Below are 27,767 nucleotides of genomic sequence, written 5' to 3' on the forward strand. Positions count from 1 at the left end.
ATGATAAATCTCCACTTTTTTGACCAATCAACGACACGCGAAGTTTACAAATCAACCAATGAGCGAAGAAAACGTAATCCGGAGCGCAGCTCTCCGATTGGTGGAGAAGAATGATGCCGTCACTGTCACGCACAGACCCGCAGTTGGATGTTGATTTGAGCCGAAAATCCGTTTTTGTGGTTAATTTTCAAAAAGGCGGTTGTTGTAGTTTTATTTTAGGTTTACCAAAGAGTGAACCTTTTATATACCGGGTGGTGTGAAGAGAGCGGTGCTACTGGTGAGTTTATTGGACATTTTTAAACCGTGTGGAGGGAACTTGGGGAACGGTTTGGGTGGTTCCCTTGGTTTATGTGGTTCTGTGTTTATTCGTCCCTCAGTGGTTTGTGTGGTTCTGTGTTTATTCATCCCTCAGTGGTTTGTGTGGTTTTGTGTTTATTCGTCCCTTCGTGGTTTGTGTGGTTCTGTGTTTATTCGTCCCTCAGTGGTTTCTGTGGTTCTGTGTTTATTCATCCCTCAGTGGTTTCTGTGTTTATTCGTTCCTCAGTGGTTTCTGTGGTTCTGTGTTTATTCATCCCTCAGTGGTTTGAGTGGTTCTGTGTTTATTTGTCCCTCAGTGGTTTGTGTGGTTCTGTGTTTATTCGTACCTCAGTGGTTTGTGTGGTTCTTTGTTGATTCGTACCTCAGTGGTTTATGTGGTTCTTTGTTGATTCGTCCCTCAGTGGTTTGTGTGGTTCTGTGTTTATTCGTCCCTCAGTGGCTTGTGTGGTTCTGTGTTTATTCGTCCCTCAGTGGTTCATGTGGTTCTGTGTTGATTCGTCCCTCAATGGTTTATGTGGTTCTGTGTTTATTCGTCCCTCAGTGGTTTGTGTGGTTCTGTGTTTATTCGTCCCTCAGTGGTTTGTGTGGTTCTGTGTTTATTCGTCCCTCAGTGGCTTGTGTGGTTCTATGTTGATTCGTCCCTCATTGGTTTGTGTGGTTCTGTGTTGATTCCTCCCTCAGTGGTTTATGTGGTTCTGTGTTTATTCGTCCCTCAGTGGCTTGTGTGGTTCTGTGTTTATTCGTCCCTCAGTGGTTTGTGTGGTTCTATGTTGATTCGTCCCTCATTGGTTTGTGTGGTTCTGTGTTGATTCCTCCCTCAGTGGTTTATGTGGTTCTGTGTTTATTCGTCCCTCAGTGGTTTGTGTGGTTCTGTGTTGATTCGTCCCTCGGTGGTTTGTGTGGTTCTGTGTTTATTCGTCCCTCAGTGGTTTGTGTGGTTCTGTGTTTATTCGTCCCTCAGTGGTTCATGTGGTTTGTGTTGATTCGTCCCTCAGTGGTTTATGTGGTTCTGTGTTTATTCGTCCCTCAGTGGTTCATGTGGTTTGTGTTGATTCGTCCCTCAGTGGTTTGTATGGTTCTGTGTTTATTCGTCCCTCAGTGGTTTGTGTGGTTCTGTGTTGATTCGTCCCTCAGTGGTTTGTGTGGTTTGTGTTGATTTGTCCCTCAGTGGTTTGTGTGGTTCTGTGTTGATTCGTCCCTCAGTGGTTTGTGTGGTTCTGTGTTGATTCGTCCCTCAGTGGTTTGTGTGGTTCTGTGTTTATTCGTCCCTCCGTGGTTCATGTGGTTCTGTGTTTATTCGTCCCTCAGTGCTTTGTGTGGTTCTGTGTTGATTCGTCCCTCAGTGGTTCATGTGGTTCTGTGTTTATTCGTCCCTCAGTGCTTTGTGTGGTTCTGTGTTGATTCGTCCCTCAGTGGTTTGTGTGGTTCTGTTTATTCGTTCCTCAGTGGTTTATGTGGTTTTGTGTTGATTCGTCGCTCATTGGTTTGTGTGGTTCTGTGTTGATTCCTCCCTCAGTGGTTTGTGTGGTTCTGTGTTCATTCGTCCCTCAGTGGTTTGTGTGGTTCTGTGTTCATTTGTCCCTCAGTGGTTTGTGTGGTTCTGTGTTCATTCGTCCCTCAGTGGTTTGTGTGGTTCTGTGTTTATTCGTCCCTCAGTGGTTTGTGTGGCTCTGTGTTTATTCGTCCCTCAGTGGTTTGTGTGCTTCTTTGTTTATTTGTCCCTCAGTGGTTTGTGTGGTTCTGTGTTTATTCATCCCTCAGTGATTTGTGTCGTTCTGTGTTTATTCGACCCTCAGTGGTTTGTGTGGTTCTGTGTTGATTCGTCCCTCAGTGGTTTGTGTGGTTCTGTGTTTATTCGTCCCTCATTGGTTTCTGTGGTTCTGTGTTTATTCGTCCCTCAGTGGCTTGTGTGGTTCTGTGTTGATTCGTCCCTCAGTGGCTTGTGTGGTTCTGTGTTTATTCGTTCCTCAGTGGTTTCTGTGGTTCTGTGTTTATTCGTCCCTCAGTGGTTTGTGTGGTTCTGTGTTTATTCATCCCTCAGTGGTTTGTGTGGTTCTGTGTTGATTTGTCCCTCAGTGGTTTGTGTGGTTCTGTGTTTATTCGTCCCTCAGTGGTTTGTGTGGTTTTGTGTTTAATCCTCCCTCCGTGGTTTCTGTGGTTCTGCGTTTATTCATCCCTCAGTGGTTTATGTGGTGCTGTGTTGATTCGTCCCTCAGTGGTTTGTGTGGTTCTGTGTTTATTCGTCCCTCAGTGGTTTGTGTGGTTCTGTGTGTATTCCTCCCTCAGTGGTTTGTGTGGTTCTGTGTTTATTCGTCCCTCAGTGGTTTGTGTGGTTCTGTGTTTATTCGTTCCTCAGTGGTTTGTGTGGTTCTGTGTTTATTCGTTCCTCATTGGTTTGTGTGGTTCTGTGTTTATTCGTCCCTCAGTGGTTTGTGTGGTTCTGTGTTTATTCGTCCCTCAGTGGTTTGTGTGGTTTGTGTTGATTTGTCCCTCAGTGGTTTGTGTGGTTCTGTGTTGATTCGTCCCTCATTGGTTTGTGTGGTTCTGTGTTGATTCCTCCCTCAGTGGTTTGTGTGGTTCTGTGTTCATTCGTCCCTCAGTGGTTTGTGTGGTTCTGTGTTCATTTGTCCCTCAGTGGTTTGTGTGGTTCTGTGTTCATTCGTCCCTCAGTGGTTTGTGTGGTTCTGTGTTTATTCGACCCTCAGTGGTTTGTGTGGTTCTGTGTTTATTCGTCCCTCAGTGGTTTGTGTGGTTCTGTGTTTATTCGTCCCTCAGTGGTTTGTGTGGTTCTGTGTTGATTCGTCCCTCAGTGGTTTGTGTGGTTCTGTGTTTATTCGTCCCTCAGTGGTTTGTGTGGTTCTGTGTTTATTCGTCCCTCAGTGGTTTGTGTGGTTCTGTGTTTATTCGTCCCTCAGTGGTTTGTGTGGTTCTGTGTTTATTCGTCCTTCAGTGGTTTGTGTGGTTCTGTGTTTATTCATCCCTCAGTGGTTTATGTGGTTCTGTGTTTATTCGTCCTTCAGTGGTTTGTGTGGTTCTATGTTGATTCGTCCCTCAGTGGTTTGTGTGGTTCTATGTTGATTCGTCCCTCAGTGGTTTGTGTGGTTCTGTGTTTATTCGTCCCTCAGTGGTTTGTGTGGTTCTGTTTATTCGTGCCTCAGTGGTTTGTGTGGTTTTGTGTTTAATCCTCCCTCCGTGGTTTCTGTGGTTCTGCGTTTGTTCATCCCTCAGTGGTTTATGTGGTTCTTTGTTGATTCGTACCTCAGTGGTTTATGTGGTTCTTTGTTGATTCGTCCCTCAGTGGTTTGTGTGTTTCTGTATTGATTCGTCCCTCAGTGGTTTGTGTGGTTCTGTGTTTATTCGTACCTCAGTGGTTTGTGTGGTTTTGTGTTTATTCGTTCCTCAGTGGTTTCTGTGGTTCTGTTGATTTGTCCCTCAGTGGTTTGTGTGTTTCTGTGTTGATTCGTCCCTCAGTGGTTTGTGTGGTTCTGTTGATTCGTCCCTCAGTGGTTTGTGTGGTTCTGTGTTGATTCGTCCCTCAGTGGTTTGTATGGTTCTGTGTTGATTCGTCCCTCAGTGGTTTCTGTGGTTCTGTGTTTATTCGTCCCTCAGTGGTTTCTGTGGTTCTGTGTTTATTCGTCCCTCAGTGGTTTATGTGGTTCTGTGTTTATTCGTCCCTCCGTGGTTTCTGTGGTTCTGTGTTTATTCGTCCCTCCGTGGTTTCTGTGGTTCTGTGTTTATTTGTACCTCAGTGGTTTATGTGGTTCTGTGTTTATTCGTTCCTCCCTGGTTTATGTGGTTCTGTGTTTAATCCTCCCTCCGTGGTTTCTGTGGTTCTGCGTTTATTCATCCCTCAGTGGTTTATGTGGTGCTGTGTTGATTCGTCCCTCAGTGGTTTGTGTGGTTCTGTGTTTATTCGTCCCTCAGTGGTTCATGTGGTTCTGTGTTTATTCGTCCCTCTGTGGTTCTGTGTTTATTCGTCCCTCTGTGGTTCTGTGTTTATTCGTCCCTCAGTGGTTTGTGTGGTTTGTGTGGTTTGTGTTGATTCGTCCCTCAGTGGTTTGTGTGGTTCTGTGTTTATTCGTCCCTCAGTGGTTTGTGTGGTTTGTGTTGATTTGTCCCTCAGTGGTTTGTGTGGTTCTGTGTTGATTCCTCCCTCAGTGGTTTGTGTGGTTCTGTGTTCATTCGTCCCTCAGTGGTTTGTGTGGTTCTGTGTTCATTTGTCCCTCAGTGGTTTGTGTGGTTCTGTGTTCATTCGTCCCTCAGTGGTTTGTGTGGTTCTGTGTTTCTTCGTCCCTCATTGGTTTGTGTGGTTCTGTGTTTATTCCTCCCTCAGTGGTTTGTGTGGTTCTGTTTATTCGTGCCTCAGTGGTTTGTGTGGTTCTGTGTTTATTCATCCCTCAGTGGTTTGTCTGGTTCTGTGTTTATTCGTCTCTCATTGGTTTATGTGGTTCTGTGTTTATTCATCCCTCAGTGGTTTCTGTGTTGATTCGTCCCTCAGTGGTTTCTGTGGTTCTGTGTTTATTCGTCCCTCAGTGGTTTGTGTTGTTCTGTGTCGATTCGTCTCTCAGTGGTTTGTGTGGTTCTGTGTGTAATCCTCCCTCAGTGGTTTGTGTGGTTCTGTGTTTATTCGTCTCTCATTGGTTTATGTGGTTCTGTGTTTTTCATCCCTCAGTGGTTTGTGTGGTTCTGTGTTGATTCGTCCCTCAGTGGTTTGTGTGGTTCTGTGTTGATTCGTCCCTCAGTGGTTTGTGTGGTTCTGTGTTTATTCGTCCCTCATTGGTTTGTGTGGTTCTGTGTTGATTCCTCCCTCAGTGGTTTGTGTGGTTCTGTGTTTATTCATCCCTCATTGGTTTGTGTGGTTCTGTGTTGATTCGTCTCTCAGTGGTTCATGTGGTTCTGTGTTTATTCGTCCCTCAGTGGTTTGTGTTGTTCTGTGTTGATTCGTCCCTCAGTGGTTTCTGTGGTTCTGTGTTTATTCGTCCCTCAGTGGTTTGTGTTGTTCTGTGTCGATTCGTCCCTCATTGGTTTGTGTGGTTCTGTGTTGATTCCTCCCTCAGTGGTTTGTGTGGTTCTGTGTTTATTCGTCTCTCATTGGTTTATGTGGTTCTGTGTTGATTCGTCCCTCAGTGGTTTATGTGGTTCTGTGTTGATTCGTCCCTCAGTGGTTTGTGTGGTTCTGTGTTGATTCGTCCCTCAGTGGTTTGTGTGGTTCTGTGTTTATTCGTCCCTCAGTGGTTTGTGTGGTTCTGTGTTCATTTGTCCCTCAGTGGTTTGTGTGGTTCTGTGTTTTTTCGTCCCTCAGTGGTTTGTGTGGTTCTGTGTTTATTCGTCCCTCAGTGGTTTGTGTGGCTCTGTGTTTATTCGTCCCACAGTGGTTTGTGTGGTTCTGTGTTTATTCGTCCCTCAGTGGTTTGTGTGGTTCTGTGTTGATTCGTCCCTCAGTGGTTTGTGTGGTTCTGTGTTTATTCATCCCTCAGTGGTTTGTGTGGTTTTGTGTTTATTCGTCCCTTCGTGGTTTGTGTGGTTCTGTGTTTATTCGTCCCTCAGTGGTTTCTGTGGTTCTGTGTTTATTCGTCCCTCAGTGGTTTCTGTGTTTATTCGTCCCTCAGTGGTTTCTGTGGTTCTGTGTTTATTCGTTCCTCAGTGGTTTCTGTGGTTCTGTGTTGATTCGTCCCTCATTGGTTTGTGTGGTTCTGTGTTGATTCCTCCCTCAGTGGTTTGTGTGGTTCTGTGTTCATTCGTCCCTCAGTGGTTTGTGTGGTTCTGTGTTTATTCGTCCCTCAGTGGTTTGTGTGGTTTTGTGTTTAATCCTCCCTCCGTGGTTTCTGTGGTTCTGCGTTTGTTCATCCCTCAGTGGTTTATGTGGTTCTTTGTTGATTCGTACCTCAGTGGTTTATGTGGTTCTTTGTTGATTCGTCCCTCAGTGGTTTGTGTGGTTCTATGTTGATTCGTCCCTCAGTGGTTTGTGTGGTTCTATGTTGATTCGTCCCTCAGTGGTTTGTGTGGTTCTGTGTTGATTCGTCCCTCAGTGGTTTGTGTGGTTCTGTGTTTATTCGTACCTCAGTGGTTTGTGTGGTTTTGTGTTTATTCGTCCCTCAGTGGTTTGTGTGGTTCTGTGTTGATTCGTCCCTCAGTGGTTTGTGTGGTTCTGTGTTGATTCGTCCCTCAGTGGTTTGTGTGGTTCTGTGTTGATTCGTCCCTCAGTGGTTTGTGTGGTTCTGTTGATTCGTCCCTCAGTGGTTTGTGTGGTTCTGTGTTGATTCTTCCCTCAGTGGTTTGTGTGGTTCTGTGTTTATTCGTTCCCCCCTGGTTTATGTGGTTCTGTGTTTATTCGTACCTCCGTGGTTTCTGTGGTTCTGTGTTTATTCGTCCCTCGGTGGTTTGTGTGGTTCTGTGTTTATTCGTCCCTCGGTGGTTTGTGTGGTTCTGTGTTTATTCGTCCCTCAGTGGTTTGTGTTGTTCTGTGTTGATTCGTCCCTCAGTGGTTTGTTTGGTTCTGTGTCGATTCGTCTCTCAGTGGTTTGTGTGGTTCTGTCTTTATTCGTCCTTCAGTGGTTTGTGTGGTTCTGTGTTTATTCGTCCTTCAGTGGTTTGTGTGGTTCTGTGTTTATTCGTGCCTCAGTGGTTTGTCTGGTTCTGTGTTTATTCGTCCCTCAGTGCTTTGTGTGGTTCTGTGTTTATTCGTCCCTCAGTGGTTTGTGTGGTTCTGTTTATTCGTTCCTCAGTGGTTTATGTGGTTTTGTGTTGATTCGTCCCTCAGTGGTTTGTGTGGTTCTGTGTTGATTCGTCCCTCAGTGGCTTGTGTGGTTCTGTGTTGATTCGTCCCTCAGTGGTTTGTGTGGGTCTGTGTTGATTCGTCCCTCAGTGGCTTGTGTGGTTCTGTGTTTATTCGTCCCTCAGTGGTTTGTGTTGATTCGTCCCTCAGTGGTTTGTGTGGTTCTGTGTTGATTCGTCCCTCAGTGGCTTGTGTGGATCTGTGTTTATTCGTCCCTCAGTGGTTTGTGTGGTTCTGTGTTTATTCGTCCCTCAGTGGTTTGTGTGGTTCTGTGTTTATTCTTTCCTCATTGGTTTGTGTGGATCTGTGTTTATTCGTACCTCAGTGGTTTATGTGGTTCTTTGTTGATTCGTCCCTCAGTGGTTTGTGTGGTTCTATGTTGATTCGTCCCTCAGTGGTTTGTGTGGTTCTGTCTTCATTCGTCCTTCAGTCTTTTGTGTGCTTTTGTGTTGATTCGACCCTAAGTGGTTTGTGTGTTTCTGTGTTGATTCGTCCCTCAGTGGTCTGTGTGGTTCTGTGTTGATTCCTCCCTCAGTGGTTTGTGATTCTGTGTTTATTCGTCCCACAGTGGTTTACGTGGTTCTGTGTTTCTTCGTCCTGTGGTTTACGTGGTTCTGTGTTTTTTCGTCCCTTTGTGGTTTGTGTGGTTCTGTGTTGATTCGTCCCTCAGTGGTTTGTGTGGTTCTGTGTTGATTCGTCCCTCAGTGGTTTGTGTGGTTCTGTGTTGATTCGTCCCTCAGTGGTTTGTGTGGTTCTGTGTTTATTCGTCCCTCAGTGGTTTGTGTGGTTCTGTGTTGATTCGTCCCTCAGTGGTTTGTGTGGTTCTGTGTTGATTCGTCCCTCAGTGGTTTGTGTGGTTCTGTGTTGATTCGTCCCTCAGTGGTTTCTGTGGTTCTGTGTTTATTCGTCCCTCCGTGGTTTCTGTGGTTCTGTGTTGATTCGTCCCTCAGTGGTTTCTGTGGTTCTGTGTTTATTCGTCCCTCAGTGGTTTATGTGGTTCTGTGCTTATTCGTCCCTCCGTGGCTTCTGTGGTTCTGTGTTTATTCGTCCCTCCGTGGTTTCTGTGGTTCTGTGTTGATTCGTCCCACAGTGGTTTACGTGGTTCTGTGTTTCTTCGTCCTCAGTGGTTTACGTGGTTCTGTGTTTATTCGTCCCTCAGTGGTTTGTGTGGTTCTGTGTTTATTCGTCCCTCAGTGGTTTGTGTGGTTCTGTGTTGATTCGTCCCTCAGTCATTTGTGTGGTTCTGTGTTTATTCGTCCCTCAGTGGTTTGTGTGGTTCTGTGTTTATTCGTCCCTCAGTGGTTTGTGTGGTTCTGTGTTTATTCGTCCCTCAGTGGTTTGTGTGGTTCTGTGTTGATTCGTCCCTCAGTGGTTTGTGTGGTTCTGTGTTGATTCGTCCCTCAGTGGTTCGTGTGGTTCTGTGTTGATTCGTCCCTCAGTGGTTGGTGTGGTTCTGTGTTGATTCGTCCCTCAGTGGTTTGTGTGGTTCTGTGTTGATTCGTTCCTCAGTGGTTTATGTGGTTTTGTGTTGATTCGTCGCTCAGTTGTTTATGTGGTTCTGTGTTGATTCGTCCCTCAGTGGTTTGTGTGGTTCTGTGTTGATTCGTCCCTCAGTGGCTTGTGTGGTTCTGTGTTGATTCGTCCCTCAGTGGTTTGTGTGGTTCTGTGTTTATTCGTCCCTCAGTGGTTTCTGTGGTTCTGTGTTTATTCGTCCCTCAGTGGTTTATGTGGTTCTGTGTTTATTCGTCCCTCCGTGGTTTCTGTGGTTCTGTGTTTATTCGTCCCTCAGTGGTTTGTGTGGTTCTGTGTTTATTCGTCCCTCAGTGGTTTGTGTGGTTCTGTGTTTATTCGTCCCTCCGTGGTTTCTGTGGTTCTGTGTTTATTCGTTCCTCCCTGGTTTATGTGGTTCTGTGTTTATTCGTCCCTCCGTGGTTTCTGTGGTTCTGTGTTTATCCGTCCCTCCGTCGTTTCTGTGGTTCTGTGTTTATTCGTCCCTCGGTGGTTTGTGTGGTTCTGTGTTTATTCTTCCCTCAGTGGTTTCTGTGGTTCTGTGTCGATTCGTCTCTCAGTGGTTTGTGTGGTTCTGTGTTTATTCGTACCTCAGTGGTTTGTGTGGTTCTGTGTTTATTCATCCGTCAGTGGTTTGCGTGGTTGTGTGTTTATTCGTCCCTCCGTGGTTGGATTGTTGTTGTCCCTCAGAGGTTGGTTGTTGGGATTGTTTTGTGGTGGTGGTGGGAGTTTGGTGTGATTGTTGTGTGGTGTTGGTGGAAGTTTGGTGTGGTGGGAGTTTGGTGTGGTTGTTGTGTTGTGGTGGTGGGAGTTTGATGTTGTGTGGTGTTGGTGGGAGTTTGGTGTGATTGTTGTGTGGTGTTGGTGGGAATTTGGTGTGATTGTCGTGTGGTGTTGGTGGGAGTTTGGTGTGATTGTAGTGTTGTGGTAGTGGGAGTTTGGTGTGATTGTCGTGTTGTGTTGGTGGAAGTTTGGTGTGGTGGTGGTGGGAGTTTGGTGTGATTGTTGTGTGGTGTTGGTGGAATTTGGTGGTGTGGTTGTTGTGTGGTGGTGGTTGGAGTTTGGTGTTATTGTTGTTTGGTGTGGTTGTTGTGTGGTGTTGGGAGTTTGATGTGGTTGTGGGAGTTTGTTGTGATTGTTGTGTGGTGGTGGTGGGAGTTTGGTGTGATTGTTGTGGTGGTGGGAGTTTGATGTCATTATGATTGTGGTGTTGTTTGGAGTTTTGGTGTGATTGTTGTGTGGTGTTGTTGGGAGTTTTGGTGTGATTCTTGTGGTGGTGGGAGTTTGTCGTGATTGTTGTGGTAGCGGGAGCTTGGTGTGATTGTCGTGTGGTGTTGGTGGGAATTTGGTGTGATTGTCGTGTTGTGTTGGTGTGATTGTTGTGTGGTGTTGGTGGAAGCTTGGTGTGGTGGTGGTGGGAGTTTGGTGTAATTGTTGTGTGGTGTTGGTGGGACTTTGGTGTGATTGTCGTGTTGTGTTGGTGGGAGTTTGGTGTGATTGTTGTGTGGTGTTGGTGGAAGCTTGGTGTGGTGGTGATGGGAGTTTGGTGTGATTGTTGTGTGGTGTTGGTGGGACTTTGGTGTGATTGTCGTGTTGTGTTGGTGGGAGTTTGGTGTGATTGTTGTGTGGTGTTGGTGGGAGTTTGGTGTGATTGTGGTGGTGGGAGTTTGGTGTGATTGTTGTGTGGTGTTGGTGGGAGTTTGGTGTGATTGTTGTGTCGTGTTGGTGGGAGTTTAGTGTGATTGTTGGTGGGAGTTTGGTGTGATTGTTGGTGGGAGTTTGGTGTGATTGTTGTGTCGTGTTGGTGGGAGTTTGGTGTGATTGTTGTGTGGTGGTGGTGGGAGTTTGGTGTGATTGTTGTGTCGTGTTGGTGGGAGTTTAGTGTGATTGTTGTCGTGTTGGTGGGAGTTTAGTGTGATTGTTGTGTGGTGGTGGTGGGAGTTTGGTGTGATTGTTGTGTCGTGTTGGTGGGAGTTTAGTGTGATTGTTGTGTGGTGTTGGTGGGAGTTTAGTGTGATTGTTGGTGGGAGTTTGGTGTGATTGTTGTGTGGTGGTGGTGGGGGTTTGGTGTGTTTGTTGTGTTGGGATGCTTGGAGTTTGGTGTGATTGTTGTGTGGTGGTGGTGGGAGTTTGGTGTGATTGTTGTGTTGTGATGCTTGGAGTTTGGTGTGATTGTTGTGTGGTGTTGGTGGGAGTTTAGTGTGATTGTTGTGTGGTGTTCGTGGAAGTTTGGTGTGATTGTTGTGTGGTGTGGTGGGAGTTTGGTGTGATTGTTGTGTGGTGTGGTGGGAGTTTGGTGTGATTGTTGTGTGGTGTTGGTGGGAGTTTGGTGTGATTGTTGTGTGGTGTTGGTGGGAGTTTGGTGTGATTGTTGTGTGGTGTTGGTGGGAGTTTGGTGTGATTGTTGTGTGGTGTTGGTGGGAGTTTGGTGTGATTGTTGTGTGGTGTTGGTGGGAGTTTGGTGTGATTGTTGTGTGGTGTTGGTGGGAGTTTGGTGTGATTGTTGTGTGGTGTTGGTGGGAGTTTGGTGTGATTGTTGTGTCGTGTTGGTGGGAGTTTGGTGTGATTGTTGTGTGGTGTTGGTGGGAGTTTGGTGTGATTGTTGTGTGGTGTTGGTGGGAGTTTAGTGTGATTGTTGTGTGGTGTTGGTGGGAGTTTGTGATTGTTGTGTCGTGTTGGTGGGAGTTTGGTGTGATTGTTGTGTGGTGTTGGTGGGAGTTTGGTGTGATTGTTGTGTGGTGTTGGTGGGAGTTTAGTGTGATTGTTGTGTCGTGTTGGTGGGAGTTTAGTGTGATTGTTGGTGGGAGTTTGGTGTGATTGTTGTGTGGTGTTGGTGGGAGTTTGGTGTGATTGTTGTGTGGTGTTGGTGGGAGTTTGGTGTGATTGTTGTGTGGTGTTGGTGGGAGTTTGGTGTGATTGTTGGTGGGAGTTTGGTGTGATTGTTGGTGGGAGTTTGGTGTGATTGTTGTGTGGTGTTGGTGGGAGTTTGGTGTGATTGTTGTGTGGTGTTGGTGGGAGTTTGGTGTGATTGTTGTGTGGTGTTGGTGGGAGTTTGGTGTGATTGTTGGTGGGAGTTTGGTGTTGGTGGGAGTTTGGTGTGATTGTTGTGTGGTGTTGGTGGGAGTTTGGTGTGATTGTTGTGTGGTGTTGGTGGGAGTTTGGTGTGATTGTTGTGTCGTGTTGGTGGGAGTTTGGTGTGATTGTTGTGTGGTGTTGGTGGGAGTTTGGTGTGATTGTTGTGTGGTGTTGGTGGGAGTTTGGTGTGATTGTTGGTGGGAGTTTGGTGTGATTGTTGGTGGGAGTTTGGTGTGATTGTTGTGTGGTGTTGGTGGGAGTTTGGTGTGATTGTTGTGTGGTGTTGGTGGGAGTTTGGTGTGATTGTTGTGTCGTGTTGGTGGGAGTTTGGTGTGATTGTTGTGTGGTGTTGGTGGGAGTTTGGTGTGATTGTTGTGTTGTGTTGGTGGGAGTTTAGTGTGATTGTTGGTGGGAGTTTGGTGTGATTGTTGTGTGGTGGTGGTGGGAGTTTGTGATTGTTGTGGGGTGCCCGTGTGTTTTCTGAAAGGCCATGTGTGAAGTCACCAAATTTCGTGGTGTTGATCACCACATTGGTAAGAACGTGTGAGACTGGTATCATTCTGTCTCTGCCCCTGAGGCAGATTCAAAAGGTCCAATACCAAAGAATGTGATTTCGTGAATTTTCAAAATCTTGTAATTTAAACATTTTTTTTTGAAAATGAAACTTTGTTTGTTTTATCAACGTTGGGGGACGCATGAGATATGTCATGGTTTTTCTGGGGATGGGATTTGACCCCCGGTTCATGTCCCTGGGGGTGGGGGGGGTGGTCTCTTGAGGTTGCAAGGGGGTGAAAACAAGATTTGTTTGTTTATTATTTGTTAATATATATTTGTTTTTAATCTCTGTTTGATATTGTCTCATTCCTGGTGGAACTCTTTGCCATCTTTCAACTTTGCTTTTGGTGGGAAGTGTGGTGATTTGTGGCGGGAGTTTGCTCTTGTTTGAGAGACGACTCTCATCAACTTCACTCGTGTGCGTGCGTGTGTGTGTGTGTGTGTGTGTGTGTGTGTGTGTGTGTGTGTGTGTGTGTGTGTGTGTGTGTGTGTGTGTGTGTGTGTGTGTGTGTGTGTGTGTGTGTGTGTGTGTGTGTGTGTGTGTGTGTCAATCAATCAGTGGTGATTTGGGAGCCAATGTTCGATGGGGTTTGTGTTGGAGGGGTGAAGTGGAGAGCATGGGATCATGAGCTGCATAGTTTGCACTGTTTGTGCACAAGTGGGTTATTTATAGGAATGTGCATCACGTTCTGGATCTATTTACATCCCCAAGCGCTGCCTTCACACATTTCATCTCCTTAAAAAAAACAGTGGTGAGAAGACCTCAAGGTGGACGTCTGGAGTTCTGAAACTGCAAACATGGTGAGGCACAAACGGCCATTATTTCGACCTTTCGAGGTCTCTGTCTCGGCCATGGATGGCGGGCTGTGTTTGTGCACCCGGGGTTTGGCATGGATATTTTGACCCAGAGGCATCCGTGTTGCCATATTCTCCGAAGGGTCTATCAGGTCTTGAGAGATTCATGGTTTTTAATTTGGTCTCCCTTCATGTAGCTAAAGTGAAAATATTTTAATCTGGAGGTCTTGCTGGAAATGTTCCCAATTTTGAAGATAAACGGTTTTCCATGTTTCTTCCTGCTGAGTGAAGGTCTTTGGTGTTATTTTCCACTTCTCAGATCGCCATGTTTCGCCGATTGGCCGCCCTGCTCTTCGGCACGGCCTCCGAGGACGAGCAGACAGGCGACGAGCCGCGCGATCCCGATGGGGCCTCGAAAGATCCCGCGACGGGTGAAGTCCCATCCGTTTCCGAGGGTGTGGGTGAAACTCTAATGAGGGTATCCGAGAGGGCATCCCCCGAGGCATCTCCATCGAACCCTTCTGGCATGACCCGTCAATCGGCCATGGCCTGCGGTCCACCAGAGCCACCACTGAAGGAGGACAAATGGGTGCTGGTCCAACCTGCCGGTAAGTTATGAAGGCTCTTGTGATGCGTGCGTCATTGTGTAGTTTGGTGAAGACTCGTCTTGTATGTCTGACTCCATTAGATATGGTTATGCAAGTGAACTGCACCATCAGGTGCTTGGTATGAAATGGAGGACAGAAATAATGACGCTTCAACGTTACCTGTGTGAGGAAGGGAGGTTGAGCACCTGAGCTGTGTTCACTTTACCAAGTTTCTTGTAGATCACTTTCCAAGCGGCTTAAGCGCTCAAGAAAGCACTCCATTCAAACCCGTTGATAAGAAACCACTGGCTTTGCGAGTGCTTGCAAGCTGCTTGTTATTGAACAAACCCTTGTTGGTGTTCTTTGGATTTAACACAGTTGTTTTCACCACTTTTGAAATGCTTCGTGGGATCTTAAACAGCCACAAGTTTTAACAGGTGGAGGGTTTTGTTTGACATCTCTTGAAGGACTGCTTTCCACGTTATCCAGCACACCTATCTGTTACTCCATGACACTTAATTCAGCACACCGAGTGATTACAACAGGATACTTGATCCAGCACATCGAGCTATTACAGCATAATACTTGATCCAGTACACATAGATGCGACTGTGTTCCACTTGATCCAGCACACCGAGCCATTACAACACACTTGTGCAGTAACAGCAATGCATACTGGATCGACACTTGATCCGGCACACCTGGCTGTCGCTGCATGATGCAACGCTTGACCCTGCACACCTGGCTGTCACTGCACGATGCTTGACCCTGCACACCTGGCTGTTGCTGCACGATGCTTGACCCTGCACACCTGGCTGTTGCTGCATGACCCTGCACACCTGGCTGTTGCTACACAACGCTTGACCCTGCACACCTGGCTGTCGCTGCACAATGCTTGAACCTGCACACCCAGCTGTCGCTGTGCGACAGGTGTTTTTAAATGTGCGATTTATCCCTCTTGATGTTAAACTCCAGGCAATCAAAACACACCAACCCTGAGCTAACAATCTGTACACGGAGGACACTACATGCTGTGCTGCATCCATTCAGAGATTCATTCCAAATGGTCAAATGTTGTCTGAGTGTCCACATCCCTTCCATCTGTCGTGCAACCTGACTTAAAATTATCTTCTGGCTTTTAACTGGCTTCCTGTAACCCACAGAGGGCACTGCATCCCTTGGAGTTGAGATTGAAGATGGAGCAATGGCTGTGGATCCACCACCTGCATATGCTGATTGTGGTGGTTTACTTGTTGAAGACACTGAAAGTGATTTTGAGAGTGACACACAACCAACGCCAGAAGAAAGTGATGCTCTCTGTCTTAATAATGGTGCAGTGATGCAAAAGGGTGACCCTACACTTCGATCTTTGCCCACCGCACGACCGCCTTTAAAAAGGTTTGTTGACCGCTCGTCTGATTTGTTACTTTTACAAGTCCAAATTATTTTGTCACCATACCCAGTGATTTTGCATCCACCGATCTAATGGCTGCCCCACCTCCCTTTTATACCCTAGGTCGGCAGAAGCCCTCGGCCTTGTGCGCTTGATGACCCTCGCGCCGAGCGCGATACCCAATGAACCGTGTAATCGGAGGGCGATGAGACGTCAGAACCTCGTCCACGAAACCCGGCCGGGCGGTCGTAAAGGTCCAAGGAGGACGAGGCAGCAAATGCGGCCGATCCAGCAGCCGAACCCCCGTGGTGGCGGTTACTGATGTGGTGGAGGCAGTCGGGTTGTGTGTGCGGTGAGGTGGTGGTGTGCGTGCGTGTGCACGCGTGTTTTTTTTGTTTGTTTATTTCGTAACTGCTGGAGCAGCAAGTTATTAGGTGATAAGGATTGTATATTAAAAGTACATGTGTAATCTTGTTTTATGTTGTTGTTCATATTAACCGATTATCAGGGATTCATATAACCTGGTTATCCCATTCAAAGGAAAAGAGTGCCTCGTGTACTGGTACACAACACCGATAACATTTTATTAGTTATAAAGTACAGTAGTCATGACCTTGAGTGCAAAGGGTTGTGTGACCTCAAGTTCACTTCGTTCTCAACTGAATTGTAATTGTAACACTCAGTTTTAATAAATGACTGTCCAAGAGTTAATAAAACTATTTCCACGATTGTTTATTGATTTTTACCTTAAATACAATGAAGTAATCTTTCACACAATGCCTCTTGGAGGGACATGGAAAGCTTTGTGGATTTTAAGTGCCGTCACATGTATTGTTAGTGCAAATCACGTAAAACCCGGAAGTGGATGGGAAAATGAAGCGGTACAGGGTGTCTCGATAAAATTTACATACAGACATCACCCTAAACCATACTATGTTGCCATTGTTCACTGAGTGATGCCGTGCGATCATTCCATCGCATGCTAACACCCTCTGTTCGGTATTACGAATGTTCAACATCGCCCTCTTTCTGCTGTTTAATTTCTCTAAAATATTAAACTCTGTATATATTATTTTTGAGACACCTTGTACAAATAGGTGCAAGCAGTTGGGATAGACTGCCTCGTCATACTTTGAAAATGACAGATTCAGCACCTCCTCTTGTCTGAAAGTCGAACACCATGAGCGTTTCTGGTCACATGTGGCCATTAGAGGAAGTTTTGTCCCCCTTGGTCTTAAACATATGAGATAGAATTGATCAATCGTCCTGAAGCTTCGTCCGAATAACTAAATCAAATGAACACCTGCGTTCAAATATGAAGGTTTCCTAATTCATCATTCCCGATTGCATGAATGTGAATGGAACGATCGTTGCATAATGTTGATGGAATGGTCCCCGTATCACTTGGCGTATGTCACGTGTCATCTCATCGGTGGTGTTTCTCGCTTGGAGTGTGTAGGCCTATTTGTACATTGAAACATGGCTGCTTTCAGCTTGCGTGAGCAACGTGTTCAATATGTGAGTGACCTCGAAATTTGAACATTAAAGTGGAAAAACTCCTGATGACGTTCGTTGCTAACTGGTGCGTTGAGTCGACCATGAACATGATAGAGTCAACCATGGATGTGAGAACCATGCGGAGTTGGTTGAGGAGGTTTAAAAAGGGACATCAAAGCTGAGTCTCACTCCCAATTTGGACTCACCTCCACCAAAGGTCTTTTCAGATGCTCGTGGCATCGTCGTCGCCCATTGAGTTCCAAAAGGACAATTATTACTGGCAGCAGTTACCATGAGCGTTTGGAGAAATGTTCTCTGTCTGTCACATGGAATAAATGTCCAGAACTTGCATGGTCAGGATTTTGATTACACCATGACACTGTCCCATTATAGCTGCTTCTGAGATGTGAGAATTATTCAGAGCACACGATTAACTGCTTCCACATCCACAGTATTCACTGTAACTTGTACCCGATGACTGTTGGTTGTATCGTAGAAGAAAAAAAAAATGACACTCTGCCTTCGTGGTTCCAACTTCTCCAACTCAGTTTGCATCAGTCGAATATCCAAAAAGAAACCTTCATGACAGCCTGAACATCAAGGATGGGCAGATACTAAAAGTGTGTAGCACTTTGTGTGTGTGTGTGTGTGTGTGTGTTATGGTATTTAGGTCCCCTGGTGGTGTGTGTGCTAGCCCAGAAGTGGATGGGAAACTGAAGCCAGAATTCAATTGTAGAGATGTGCACACACAACAATTTGATGTGAAAGTAATTAAATAATGCAACTATTAAAGAACATGGCGAAACGAGTTGTTTGAGAAGAACAGTATTTAAATGCCCTTCACATATTTAAAAAATATACAAAGAATTTTTAAAAAGTGAAGTTTGTGACATTTTTGTAAGCCTTGTGTGAGTGTGGGGGGGGGGGAAATTAAAATAAAAAATTAGGAGACCTTCATATTTGAACACACCATATCCTAAACATGAAATCGAATTAATAAATAGTCCCAGGCCCCAAATGTTAAAGTTCAGAAATGGTCCCAAACTCCAAATCCTAAACATGAAATCAAATCAATAAAGGGTCCCAAAACCCCTAACATGAAATCAAATCAATAAACGGTCCCAAAACCCCAAACATTAAATCATATTAATAAATGGTCTCAAATCCTAAACATCAAATCCAATAACTTTATGACCTCAAACCCCAAATCCTAAACATCAAATCAAATTGATAAATGGGCCAGACTTCAACTCGTGGCCTTTCCCCTATTCTCTGCTGGGAGATCAGAGGTTCAGTGGCCGGTGGTTTTTTTTGGCTCCGCTGTGTTTTCACGCTGGGCAAGAAGTGGTGCGAGCATGACTGCAAGCGTGCATAGTTGCACGGAGCGGTTTCGAGCCACATCCAACACATGCGTGTGGTCCAGCACATCCTCCTGCGTGGACCGCTCATACTGCGTTGGTATGCAGTTCGTGATGAGTGACAGGCCGACCACCCGCACTCCACAGTGCCGAGCCGCGAGCACCTCTGGCACAGTGCTCATCCCTAGGCCGACAACACGCAAACGTCAGAAGACCCCTTAGGTTTCCTTCAGAAATTCATTCCAACATTCTAATGTTGGACATTTATTGTGTATATATCACAATAAATAGCACGATGTGTATATATCAAAACGAATATCTTGTGCAAAACGAACAAATGCTGAGATATCATCTTCCCACGTGCCCCCTATCTCTCCAACACCCCACGTAGTTCCCCTCCCCCCCAAAATATGGATTTGCTCTCAAAACTACACACACGATTTCCATGAAAGTTGACCACAACCTTAATCTCCCGTGACGTGCCAAAGTTTGTTTACGGCATAAAAAATATCAGGGTCTAAGGGGGTCTGCGGTGGGTTTGAATGACTTGTTCCTTATCCAGATGAGCTTCAGGATGCATGGTCCTATTTTGGGTTTTTTCTTTTCGTAAAAAATATCTCCAGGACAAAGAGCTCTAAAACGAATCGGTGCTCTATGGGGCAGCACGAAGCAAGGTATTACTGTGTGTGTTAATTCAGGTCAGGTATGGGAGCATGCGCCGGAGCAGCGCGTCGCTGCGTCCACTTTCTGCTGGTACTCCAGGGTCCTCCATCTGGCCATCCCCCAGGCAGATGCCTGGCCCCTCCCCATCTCCTTGAGATGTCAATCAATCTGCTGCAACCACAAAGCACATGGTCTGCCCACGGGCCTCCTCCACTCACGAGGCTCCCTCGCTGCAAGAGAATCTGGTGAGCAGGATCAGCGTCAGGAAAACAAACCACATGTCCATACAGCCACAGCTGATGTTCACGGACTATGCAGGTAACAAATCTCATTTGAATCTCTCTCACCAACTGCTCGTTGGACACAAAGTCTGACCAGCGACAGCCAAGGACTCTCCGAAGAGACCTGGTACCAAAACAATTAAGTGTCTGTCTCAGAGTCCAAGTCTCACATCCGTAGAGCAAGACTGTGGAAGCACCAAGGCCCTGAAGACTCGGACTTCCGTCCTCCTGCACAGGTACCGACAGCGTCACACTCCATGATCCAATGAATCCATGACTCCCCAGGCCCAACCCAGACGTCTATTGACCTCTGGCTCACAGCCAGCAGAGACATGAATATCACTGCCAAGGTAAGTGAATCTCTCCGTGACCTCAACATCCTCACGACAAACAGGTACAGACAAGATAGCAGCATCCACGATGTCATTGAAAGCCTGGATCTTAGTTTTGACATCGGAAACCCGTAATCCCAATGGTTCCAACTCCTCATTCAGTACCTCGAGGGCCCCCTAAAGGATATCTAAAGTCTCCGCATAGATGACTGCATCATCTGTGAAATCAAGATTACAGATCTTGACATTCCCAAACGATGCACCGCAGCTCAATCTCGACAATGCCCTTCCCAGAATCCACTCCATCCAAGTGCTGAAAAGTATGGGGGCCAATACACACCCCCTGAAGAACTCCAGTAACAACTGGAAATAAGTCTGAGATGGTATCACCACCTCTCACCAGAGTATAGTTCAAATTGATCAGTTTTGGTGGCACCCCACTAAGACCAAGAATCCTCCAGAGAGCATCCCGATTCACTGAATCAAACACTTCAGAGATCAACAAAGGCTGCAAGCAGCCCCTGCCGAAAATGTCGTCTGTTTGGTGAGGACACAAAGAGCAACGATACGGTCAATCTTTGACTTCTTTGGTGTAAAGCCTGACTGCTCTGGGCACTGGTGCTCAAGCAGATGGTGACAAACCCGATCAAGAATTACCTGAGCAAAGACCTTGCCCGGTACTGAGAGCAGCGTAACCCCTTGGTAGTTGTTGCAGTCCTGACGATCACCCTTCTTTTTCCAGAGAGTGACAACAAGGCCCCTCTTCCAGTCAGTTGGGATGATGCTTGTGTTCCAGGCAGAACACAGAACTGCATGCGATGACACGAGTACAGTATTTCCACCAGCCTTGAGAAGTTCAGCATGGATGCTATGCCACAGATACCTGGAGATTCACCCAATTTCATTCGGTTCACTGCAGCCTGTGTTTTTCCACAAACAAAGGCGGACCACAGTTGATTGGAGGGTGAATAATAATGATGGTAACACCCTTGACATCCAACTCAACAGTTGATGGATCAGCCTGGTACAATCACTCAAAGTAATCGGCTCAGCAGGCCTTCACTTCGGACTCCTCCACCAAGAGCCGACCACCCTCTGCTCTAATTGCAGTACACCGAGGGACGGGCTTGCAGGAACATAATGCCTGAATTCCCCTGTTAGCAGGACGAGAATCATCTGACCACAGGTCGTGCTCTACCCCCTCACAGATTCCTCACTCATAGGCCTCCTTGTCCACCCTTAACGCACGTACAGATTTACGCTTCAGCTCCCTGAACAGCTCAGCTCTGCCATTCAGCCTGGCCCTGCGACTGGTCAATAGTATCCAGTGTCCCTTGAGAGACAAAATTCTTCTTCGCCCAACGGTGAGTTCCAAGATATCTACCGGCAACATCAAGGACGATAGTCTTGAATGTACTCTGCAACTCTTCAGGATTCCCCAAAGCACCCAGACCCCCCTGCCCTCCACCCAAATCTCCACTCAGTCTGTTCACAAACTCCTCAGCTACCCTCTCATCCTTGAGCTTGCCATCATCCAGCTTAGGCTGGAATGGTACCATTCTCCTGGATTTAAGCTGTCACTTCAGAGTTACGACAACAAGCCTGTGGTCAGTCTTGAGGAACTGAGCACTCCGGTAGACCCTGCAGTTCTGAATCATCCTCCAGCGACCATCAATGAGCACATGTTTAATCTCCTTTGCCACACTGCCAGCGTTGGAATACCAAGTCCAGCGATGAGCTTGTGGGTATTGAAACCATGAACCGGCCACCTGAAGTCCATGACTTCGTGCAAAGTCAAGGAACTTGGTGCTCTTCTGTTTCACTGTTCCAGACCCATGGGGACCAACATATCTCATAACCATCCCTATCAGTTCCAGTCAATGCATTGAAAACCCAAGAGTGGAAGTGTATCTCGCCTGGGGCACTGATCAACGACATACTCGAGTGTGGCATAGAATGCGTCCTTCACGGTGAGATCACTCATGTCAGTCGCAGCATATACAGAGACCAGGGAAATGACACCCAAGGAGTGACGAATCCTTCGTCTCATAATACGCTCGTTGTCCGGTGTTTCCTCAATTATCATTGGAGTCAGCTCATTGGACACAGTTACTGCAACTCCTTGGGGATGGTAACCATCAGAGTGACCAGATCAATAGTAGCTGTAACCACCCGCCATGATCTCGTCACTATCCGGTCTCCGAACCTCAGAGAGAGCTGCAATACCGATGTCCAAACGCTTGAACTCAGATGATAACAGAGACAGGTGATCATCCTCTTTTAGGGATCGGACATTCCAGGCACCCACCCGACGGGACTGCCTCAGGTTAACCCAAGGAGACCGCCGTCTTGTGGACGACACCTCAGCACCACTCCGCCACACACCACTGCAATGTGACCCTGGAGGTTTACCCCGTAGTTTTCCTCCTATCATCAAACTAGGAATTGGGGTCCCAAAGGCTTTGGCCAAATTCCGTCATCCGGTGAGCTGCCCTGAGAAGGGCAGCTGCACAGGAAGTACTCCCATGGAGTGGGTTTTCATGTTTCCTTACATTTGTGGGTTTTGTGGAATGAAGTGGTTTTTTTGTGGTGGCCAGAGTGCGAATCCTGCCACCAACCTCCTAAAAAAAAGAAAAAGATATTAAATAAAAGTAACCCAACTGCTGGAGGATGTCCACAGACACAGTTGTGCAGTAGGAATGGATGGCCGTTGGATCACAAGGAGCTTAACAAATGTGTTGATTGGTGTCTCCATAATTCTGGTTTCAGAAGGTGGAACAGAGTCCACCTCGGAGTCGAAGCATCCACCTTATTTTCAGTGAAGGATTGTGATTCATGGACCAAGTTGTGTTGTCAGAGTTTTGTTCAGTGGACTCTTTTCAGGATCGTCACTGAGCCCCGGCCAGCCTCCAACTGTAGTTTGTTTGTGGTGGTGTTCCCAGGGATGGCTTGTAGGATCTTTGTGAGGTTCTTCTTTCTCATTTCTGTTGCTCCAATTATCACTGATACAATTTTGGCGTTCTTCAACTTTCAGGATCTTTTCACTTCATTATTGAGGTCTTGATATTTGGTCATTTTCTTGATTTCTGCATCATTTTTATATGTATATATATATATATATATATATATATATATATATATATATATATATATATATATATATATATATATATATATATATATATATATATATTTATGTTTCTGTTTCTGTGGAAGAAATCTCCCTCACCCTCCCTCCTGACTCTGACCCCTTCCCTAGTCCACCCACCGTTCAACCTCCTTCATCCCACATAGGAATTTTCGCATGGTTTTTAACCACGTTTGGAAAAATAAAAAAATTAAATAACCACTTTGGATTCCGACCAACCTCTAACTTGTGTTGCCACCTCTATAAACTTGCCTTGTTGTCAAAATCTGCTCCCGAGGGACTAATTCATTGATATAGCCGAAAAAAAGTCATGGGATAGATGTTTATCCTCGTCGCCATGTCGTGAATCTGGGGTGTTCAGTTCACCGAGCTTCTTGTGGAGCGCTCCCCGAGTGGCTGAAGCACTCAAGCAATCATTGATAAGGAACGACTGGCTTGGCAAGCACGAGCTAGCTGCTTGGTAACTGAACACACCACTGGAATCTCGACAGAGTACAGTACAGTACAGTACAGACAAACTGAACACACCACTGGACATCTCGACAGCATACAGTACAGTACAGACAAACTCAACACACCACTGGACATCTCGACAGCATACAGTACAGTAGACAAAACACTGACAGAACGACAGTTTTTAATTAAAAATTTCTAATATTAATCACGAATAATTTCATTGGAATGAAAACGTACGTAGGTTTCAATGTGTTTTTTTATGTACATAAATTCAGAGCTGTTCAGTGTACGAAAGTGTACCTGGACACACGACATTATAAATAGTTCTCGGGAATTTCCGAGAACGGCCTCCGTACGATTTGGGGATGAAGGTATTTCACGACCAAGCCGAAGTTAATATTTATTTACTTCACATATGTGAATTACACGTGCATCTGTTTGTATATAGGCCTTGAAAAGTCAGGTGAAAACCAAGTGTTTTTTATTTATTTACTTATTTTAAATGAAAGACCACTTTTTTTTCCTTCACTATATATACATACATATATATATATATATATATATATATATATATATATATATATATATATATATATATATATATATATATATATATATATTGTTCTTTGTATGGGTGAAGTATGTTGAATAACTAAGTGAAGCAGTTTGTGTATACTCACCATAATTATGGTAAATATGAGTTGATTATCATCGTTTTTCTCAATGGGCTGCTGAGAAAAAAAAAAAAAATCTTCTTTCGGCTGCTCCCGTTAGGGGTCGCCACAGCGGATCATCCGTTATGATCCGCATAGTGATTTGGCACATGTTTTACGCCGGATGCCCTTCCTGACGCAACCCTGGTCGCCTCTTACGACACAGGGATATGGTACACCTGTTTTAACCGGGGTCTACACCGGCCCAGTACACTGGTACTCATTTCACCGACCTCGGAAGGATGACAGGCTGAGTCAACCCCCTGGTGTATTAATTCAGTGGCCCAACGGGGCTTGAACTCAGGACCTTTTGGATCCCTAACCACTGCACCAACACCAGGAGATATATATATATATATATATATATATATATATATATATATATATATATATATATATATATATATATATATATATATATATATATATATATATATATATATATATATATATATATATATATATATATATATACATATACATACATACAGTAATCCCCCGTTTCTCGCGGGCGTTACATTCCAAACCTCCCCGCGCTAAGTGAAAATCCACGATGAATGGACGCCTCCCCAAAAAATCGACTCGTCTGGTCTGGTCGGTTTGGCAGTGATTGGGTTTGAGGTGCCGGAGATCGACTCGTCTGGTCTGGTCGGTTTGGCAGTGATTGGGTTTGAGGTGCCGGAGATCGACTCGTCTGGTCTGGTCGGTTTGGCAGTGATTGGGTTTGAGGTGCCGGAGATCGACTCGTCTGGTCTGGTCGGTTTGGTAGTGATTGGGTTTGAGGTGCCGGAGATCGACTCGTCTGGTCTGGTCGGTTTTGAGGTGCTGGGTACGAGTAGTGCTCGTCCAACGGCGGCAAACCTTTTTCCTTCCCGAAGCATATCGAGCACCTTCACCTTCTCCTGGAGCGTCAGGACCTTCCTCTGGTGCTTCAGTTCCTTGCCAGAAGCCTTAGAAGGTGCAGGGCGTTTGGGCGGCATCGTTGGGCTTGGAGAAAAAACGTAGAAAATATTCGAAGTTCACAAGCGAAACTTTGTCTCGTGCATCGTGTGACTGGTCGAGCGCCACGCGTTATAATTTATTGCTTAAATAATTTATATATTATTACCGCGATGTACCGGGGGAATCTGCAGAAAAAGTGAGTTACGTTCCAAGGGAAAACCCGCGATGAACCGGGGGAGCGATAGGTGAACCGCGATAAAGCGGGGGTTGAATACTGCTAAAATAGAAAACCCCTCACTGCACTCGTAAACATCTGGACAGGAATACTGTGGTGTAAATGATGGAGACTTGTAATACCAGGGGAAACCTGGAGGTTTTGCTGTGTGATACACATTTACAGAGAGAATTTGCGTCACCCCCCTCTTCCCTCGCCTTCCCCCAAGACCACCGGCAAAGATAAAACACCCCTATACACTAAATGGGGTCGTGCTAATACTCCGTAACAAGTCTGGATGTAATCGGCCCAGAACTGTAGTCGCGTGACAAACGCACAAACACTGGTTCGTGAATGATAGTCAGGATTTGTTTGAGTTGGAGGCAAAATATACCTTTGTTTCCTCAAAACGGTACCTTTATTTAATCATAGAAAACGCGTTGTTCAGTCTTCAAATTTAAACCAGAGGCCGCTATGAACCTTTAAAGCAATGCAGAGTGAAAAAGATGGCGGCAATTTCTGGGTGGCTGGAGGGAAAGGCGTGGCCTGGCTAATGGGTGGGGCTTATGACCCACAGATATGAACTCAGTTTTATATGTGTGTGTGTATATACATGGGTGTATCTGAAGTGCAGTCGCAATCAGCAATGGATGCAGTGATGGACTTGGGGGAAGCAATAGCGACGGACGAAATTATAGACGTCGTGGTAGCAATGGCGATATTGATGGACATAGCAGCAGCGATGGTCGTAGAAATAGCGGGAAATGTAGCGAGAGAGAGAATCTTTTCCTTACCCACGGCGTCTGCTCCAAGAATATGCAGTGCACGTGCTTCTGCTATGGTCTCGTAATTAGGTCCAGCCACCATGGCATACACTCCTCTGTGAACCGGCAAGCCTTGCTTTGTAGCTAGATGCTCCACCATTGCGACGAGATCACGATCATAGGCGTCGGCCATTGGTGGGAATCGAACACCAAACCTGTGTACGACGCCATTATCAGTGATTCCAAACCTCCATAATCCAGCACACCTTTCTTTGTTTTTTAAAATCCTCACCTGCTGTCATTAGCACCAAACAGGGGGCTTAGCCCTGCTATGCCAGGCAGGTTAAGGTGATCCTGGATCACCATGATGTCTCCCACAGCGTAGGTTGGGTTTATTCCACCTGCCGCGTTTGTTACGAGCAGCGTGTGCGCACCAAGCCGTGCTGCAACTCGAACTGGCAAAGCGACCTTCGGTGGGTTTCGGGGAATGTTGACAAACAGATCGTTCAAATGTGAAAAGCGGTTTCATGTGGTTACAAAGTTCAGCAACAATCTGGTGATTGATGTAGTGGTAGCACATTCAGTGAGTCTTTACTTTACCTGTTCCATGCTGTGGCCTTCGTACGGATGCAATCGGCCCTGTAGGACAGCACAACGGACACCCCCCAGCAGTCCAACCCGCATGCTCCCAGTATGACCTTTGACTGTCATGGCCCCAGGAAAGCACAAGAAGTTAGAGGTCATGTTCTGATGGATAGCGAAGGTACTCTCATCTTGAGGAAATAAGCATTAAGGAAAGTCCAAGAATTCATGCCACGTTACGTATGGGACATTCAGAAAGTTTCTCCCTCTGAAAAGTAATTAAGATAGTCATTGATTTCAGTGATTTATATTCGAATGTTGAGCATCTGCAAGGGGAATACCCCAATAATTCATATATCATTAGTCCTTTGGATGATGATGTAATTAAAGAGAACATGGTGCGTTAGTATGGAACCACAAGAAACACGATTTTTCCAACAAATCTGTTCAAGTTCAAAGTTCTCTGAAAGTATTTTATGATTGAGCAGAATTTTCAGTTTGGAGAACGTTGAAACACTTGTGTAACTTCTCTTGCAGAAAGAATACACTAGGCAAGAGAGATTAGTTAGTGTTAACAAGGGACGCATCACGTGTGGGACGTGTTAAGTATGTGTGGGACGTATGTGCTTTACGTAAGTGCTTTACGTGTGGGACGCGATTTTCCATCGGCTTTCCATGCGATATACACATCGTTTGTGTGAATTACCTTTCAATACACAATAAACAGGCTTGAGTACATTTTAACACCAAGATCCAACATTTAACGATTAGAAACTCAGCAATTCATGTGGTAGGACATGAAACGAAGTGATCATCTGATTATTAAGCGTTAAAAATACAAAATGATTTTAAATTGGAATCGTATTAACCTTGGATTGCAAGAACTTTTGAAGAAAATGAAATACACGACTTGATTGCGGACATTCACAAGAATGTACTCGTGATTAAACCCGGACAGGACACGCAGGACGGATCTGTTTTAGTGTGTGCACAAGGAATAAAAATTTACAAAACAAAATAATTTGCATAGTCATTTGTTGTTACAGTAATTTGTTGGTAATTAATTTTTTTTTTTTAATGTTCATATTGATTGTTGTTTTGATTTGTCTCAGGACCTCAGGACTTTTGTCCATTCAATAAAAGTAATTACATGTCGATGTAAACATTTAATAACTGGACTGAAAATATCAAACCAGGCAACATAGTTATAATATGGACTACTACCACCACTTACACAAGAGAATAGAGGAAGGTATTCATTCTGTGTAAAAGAGAAATACATATTCCACTTTGTTTCATAGAAAAACCAGAAACTTAGAGGTGCCTGAAATAGTCTCTCAATGGTGAAGAATCACTTCAATAAAATTCTAGCATCTGGATTCGGATCTTCACCAAAATCTAACCAGTTCGTCCTTGTCGCACACTCAACCTTCCCACAAAATTCCATCCGGATCCATCGAAAACTTTTTGAGATATTCTGTACACAGACAGACAGACAAACAAACAGACAGAAAGGGGTGAAAAACATAACCTCCTTCACCTTCGGTGGTGGAGGAGCTCCTTGTGAGCCAACGGCCTTCCATATCCAGTGCCCAACTGTGTCTACGGACGTCCTCCTGCAGTTGGGTTACTTCTTATTAGGAGGTTAGTGGCAGAATTTGAATTCCAGCCACCATAAAACCCTTCATTCGCCAAAACACAAAAACGCAAAGAAATCTGAAAACTCACTCCGTGGGAGTACATCCTGTGCTACTGCCTTTCGCAGGGCAGCTCACCAGTTGACGGGATTGGGGCAAAGCCTTCAGGACCC

At 45.5% G+C, this 27,767-nt stretch overlaps 2 protein-coding genes across 4 annotated transcripts; one reads left to right on the plus strand and one right to left on the minus strand.

Moving 5' to 3' along the window:
• The first annotated feature begins 93 nt into the window (after nt 1-93).
• Nucleotides 94-15,735, plus strand: LOC147012492 (uncharacterized). 3 transcript variants are annotated; one of them, XM_085856855.1, is made up of 5 exons: nt 104-277; nt 12,945-13,033; nt 13,347-13,635; nt 14,778-15,012; nt 15,131-15,735. In XM_085856855.1, the coding sequence occupies exons 2-5, from the start codon at nt 13,031-13,033 to the stop codon at nt 15,327-15,329; spliced, it is 726 nt and encodes a 241-aa protein (XP_085712981.1). In that variant the 5' UTR covers nt 104-277; nt 12,945-13,030; the 3' UTR covers nt 15,330-15,735. The 3 variants fall into 3 exon arrangements, with proteins under 3 accessions (XP_085712983.1, XP_085712981.1, XP_085712982.1); XM_085856856.1 differs by having other exon boundaries at nt 106-277; nt 12,983-13,033; XM_085856857.1 differs by lacking the exon at nt 12,945-13,033 and having other exon boundaries at nt 94-277.
• Nucleotides 15,736-17,795: 2,060 nt separating this feature from the next.
• LOC147012493 (purine nucleoside phosphorylase-like) lies at nt 17,796-26,086 on the minus strand. The gene is made up of 4 exons (XM_085856390.1): nt 25,976-26,086; nt 25,668-25,843; nt 25,406-25,590; nt 17,796-18,046 (listed from the first exon to the last, which is right to left on the minus strand). The coding sequence occupies exons 1-4, from the start codon at nt 26,084-26,086 to the stop codon at nt 17,796-17,798; spliced, it is 723 nt and encodes a 240-aa protein (XP_085712516.1).
• Between the last annotated feature and the right edge of the window lie 1,681 nt (nt 26,087-27,767).

Source organism: Eptatretus burgeri, chromosome 15 (assembly GCF_056783735.1).
Source record: "Eptatretus burgeri isolate ZD-2024b chromosome 15, Ebu_testis_v1, whole genome shotgun sequence".
Lineage (NCBI taxonomy): Eukaryota > Metazoa > Chordata > Myxini > Myxiniformes > Myxinidae > Eptatretus > Eptatretus burgeri.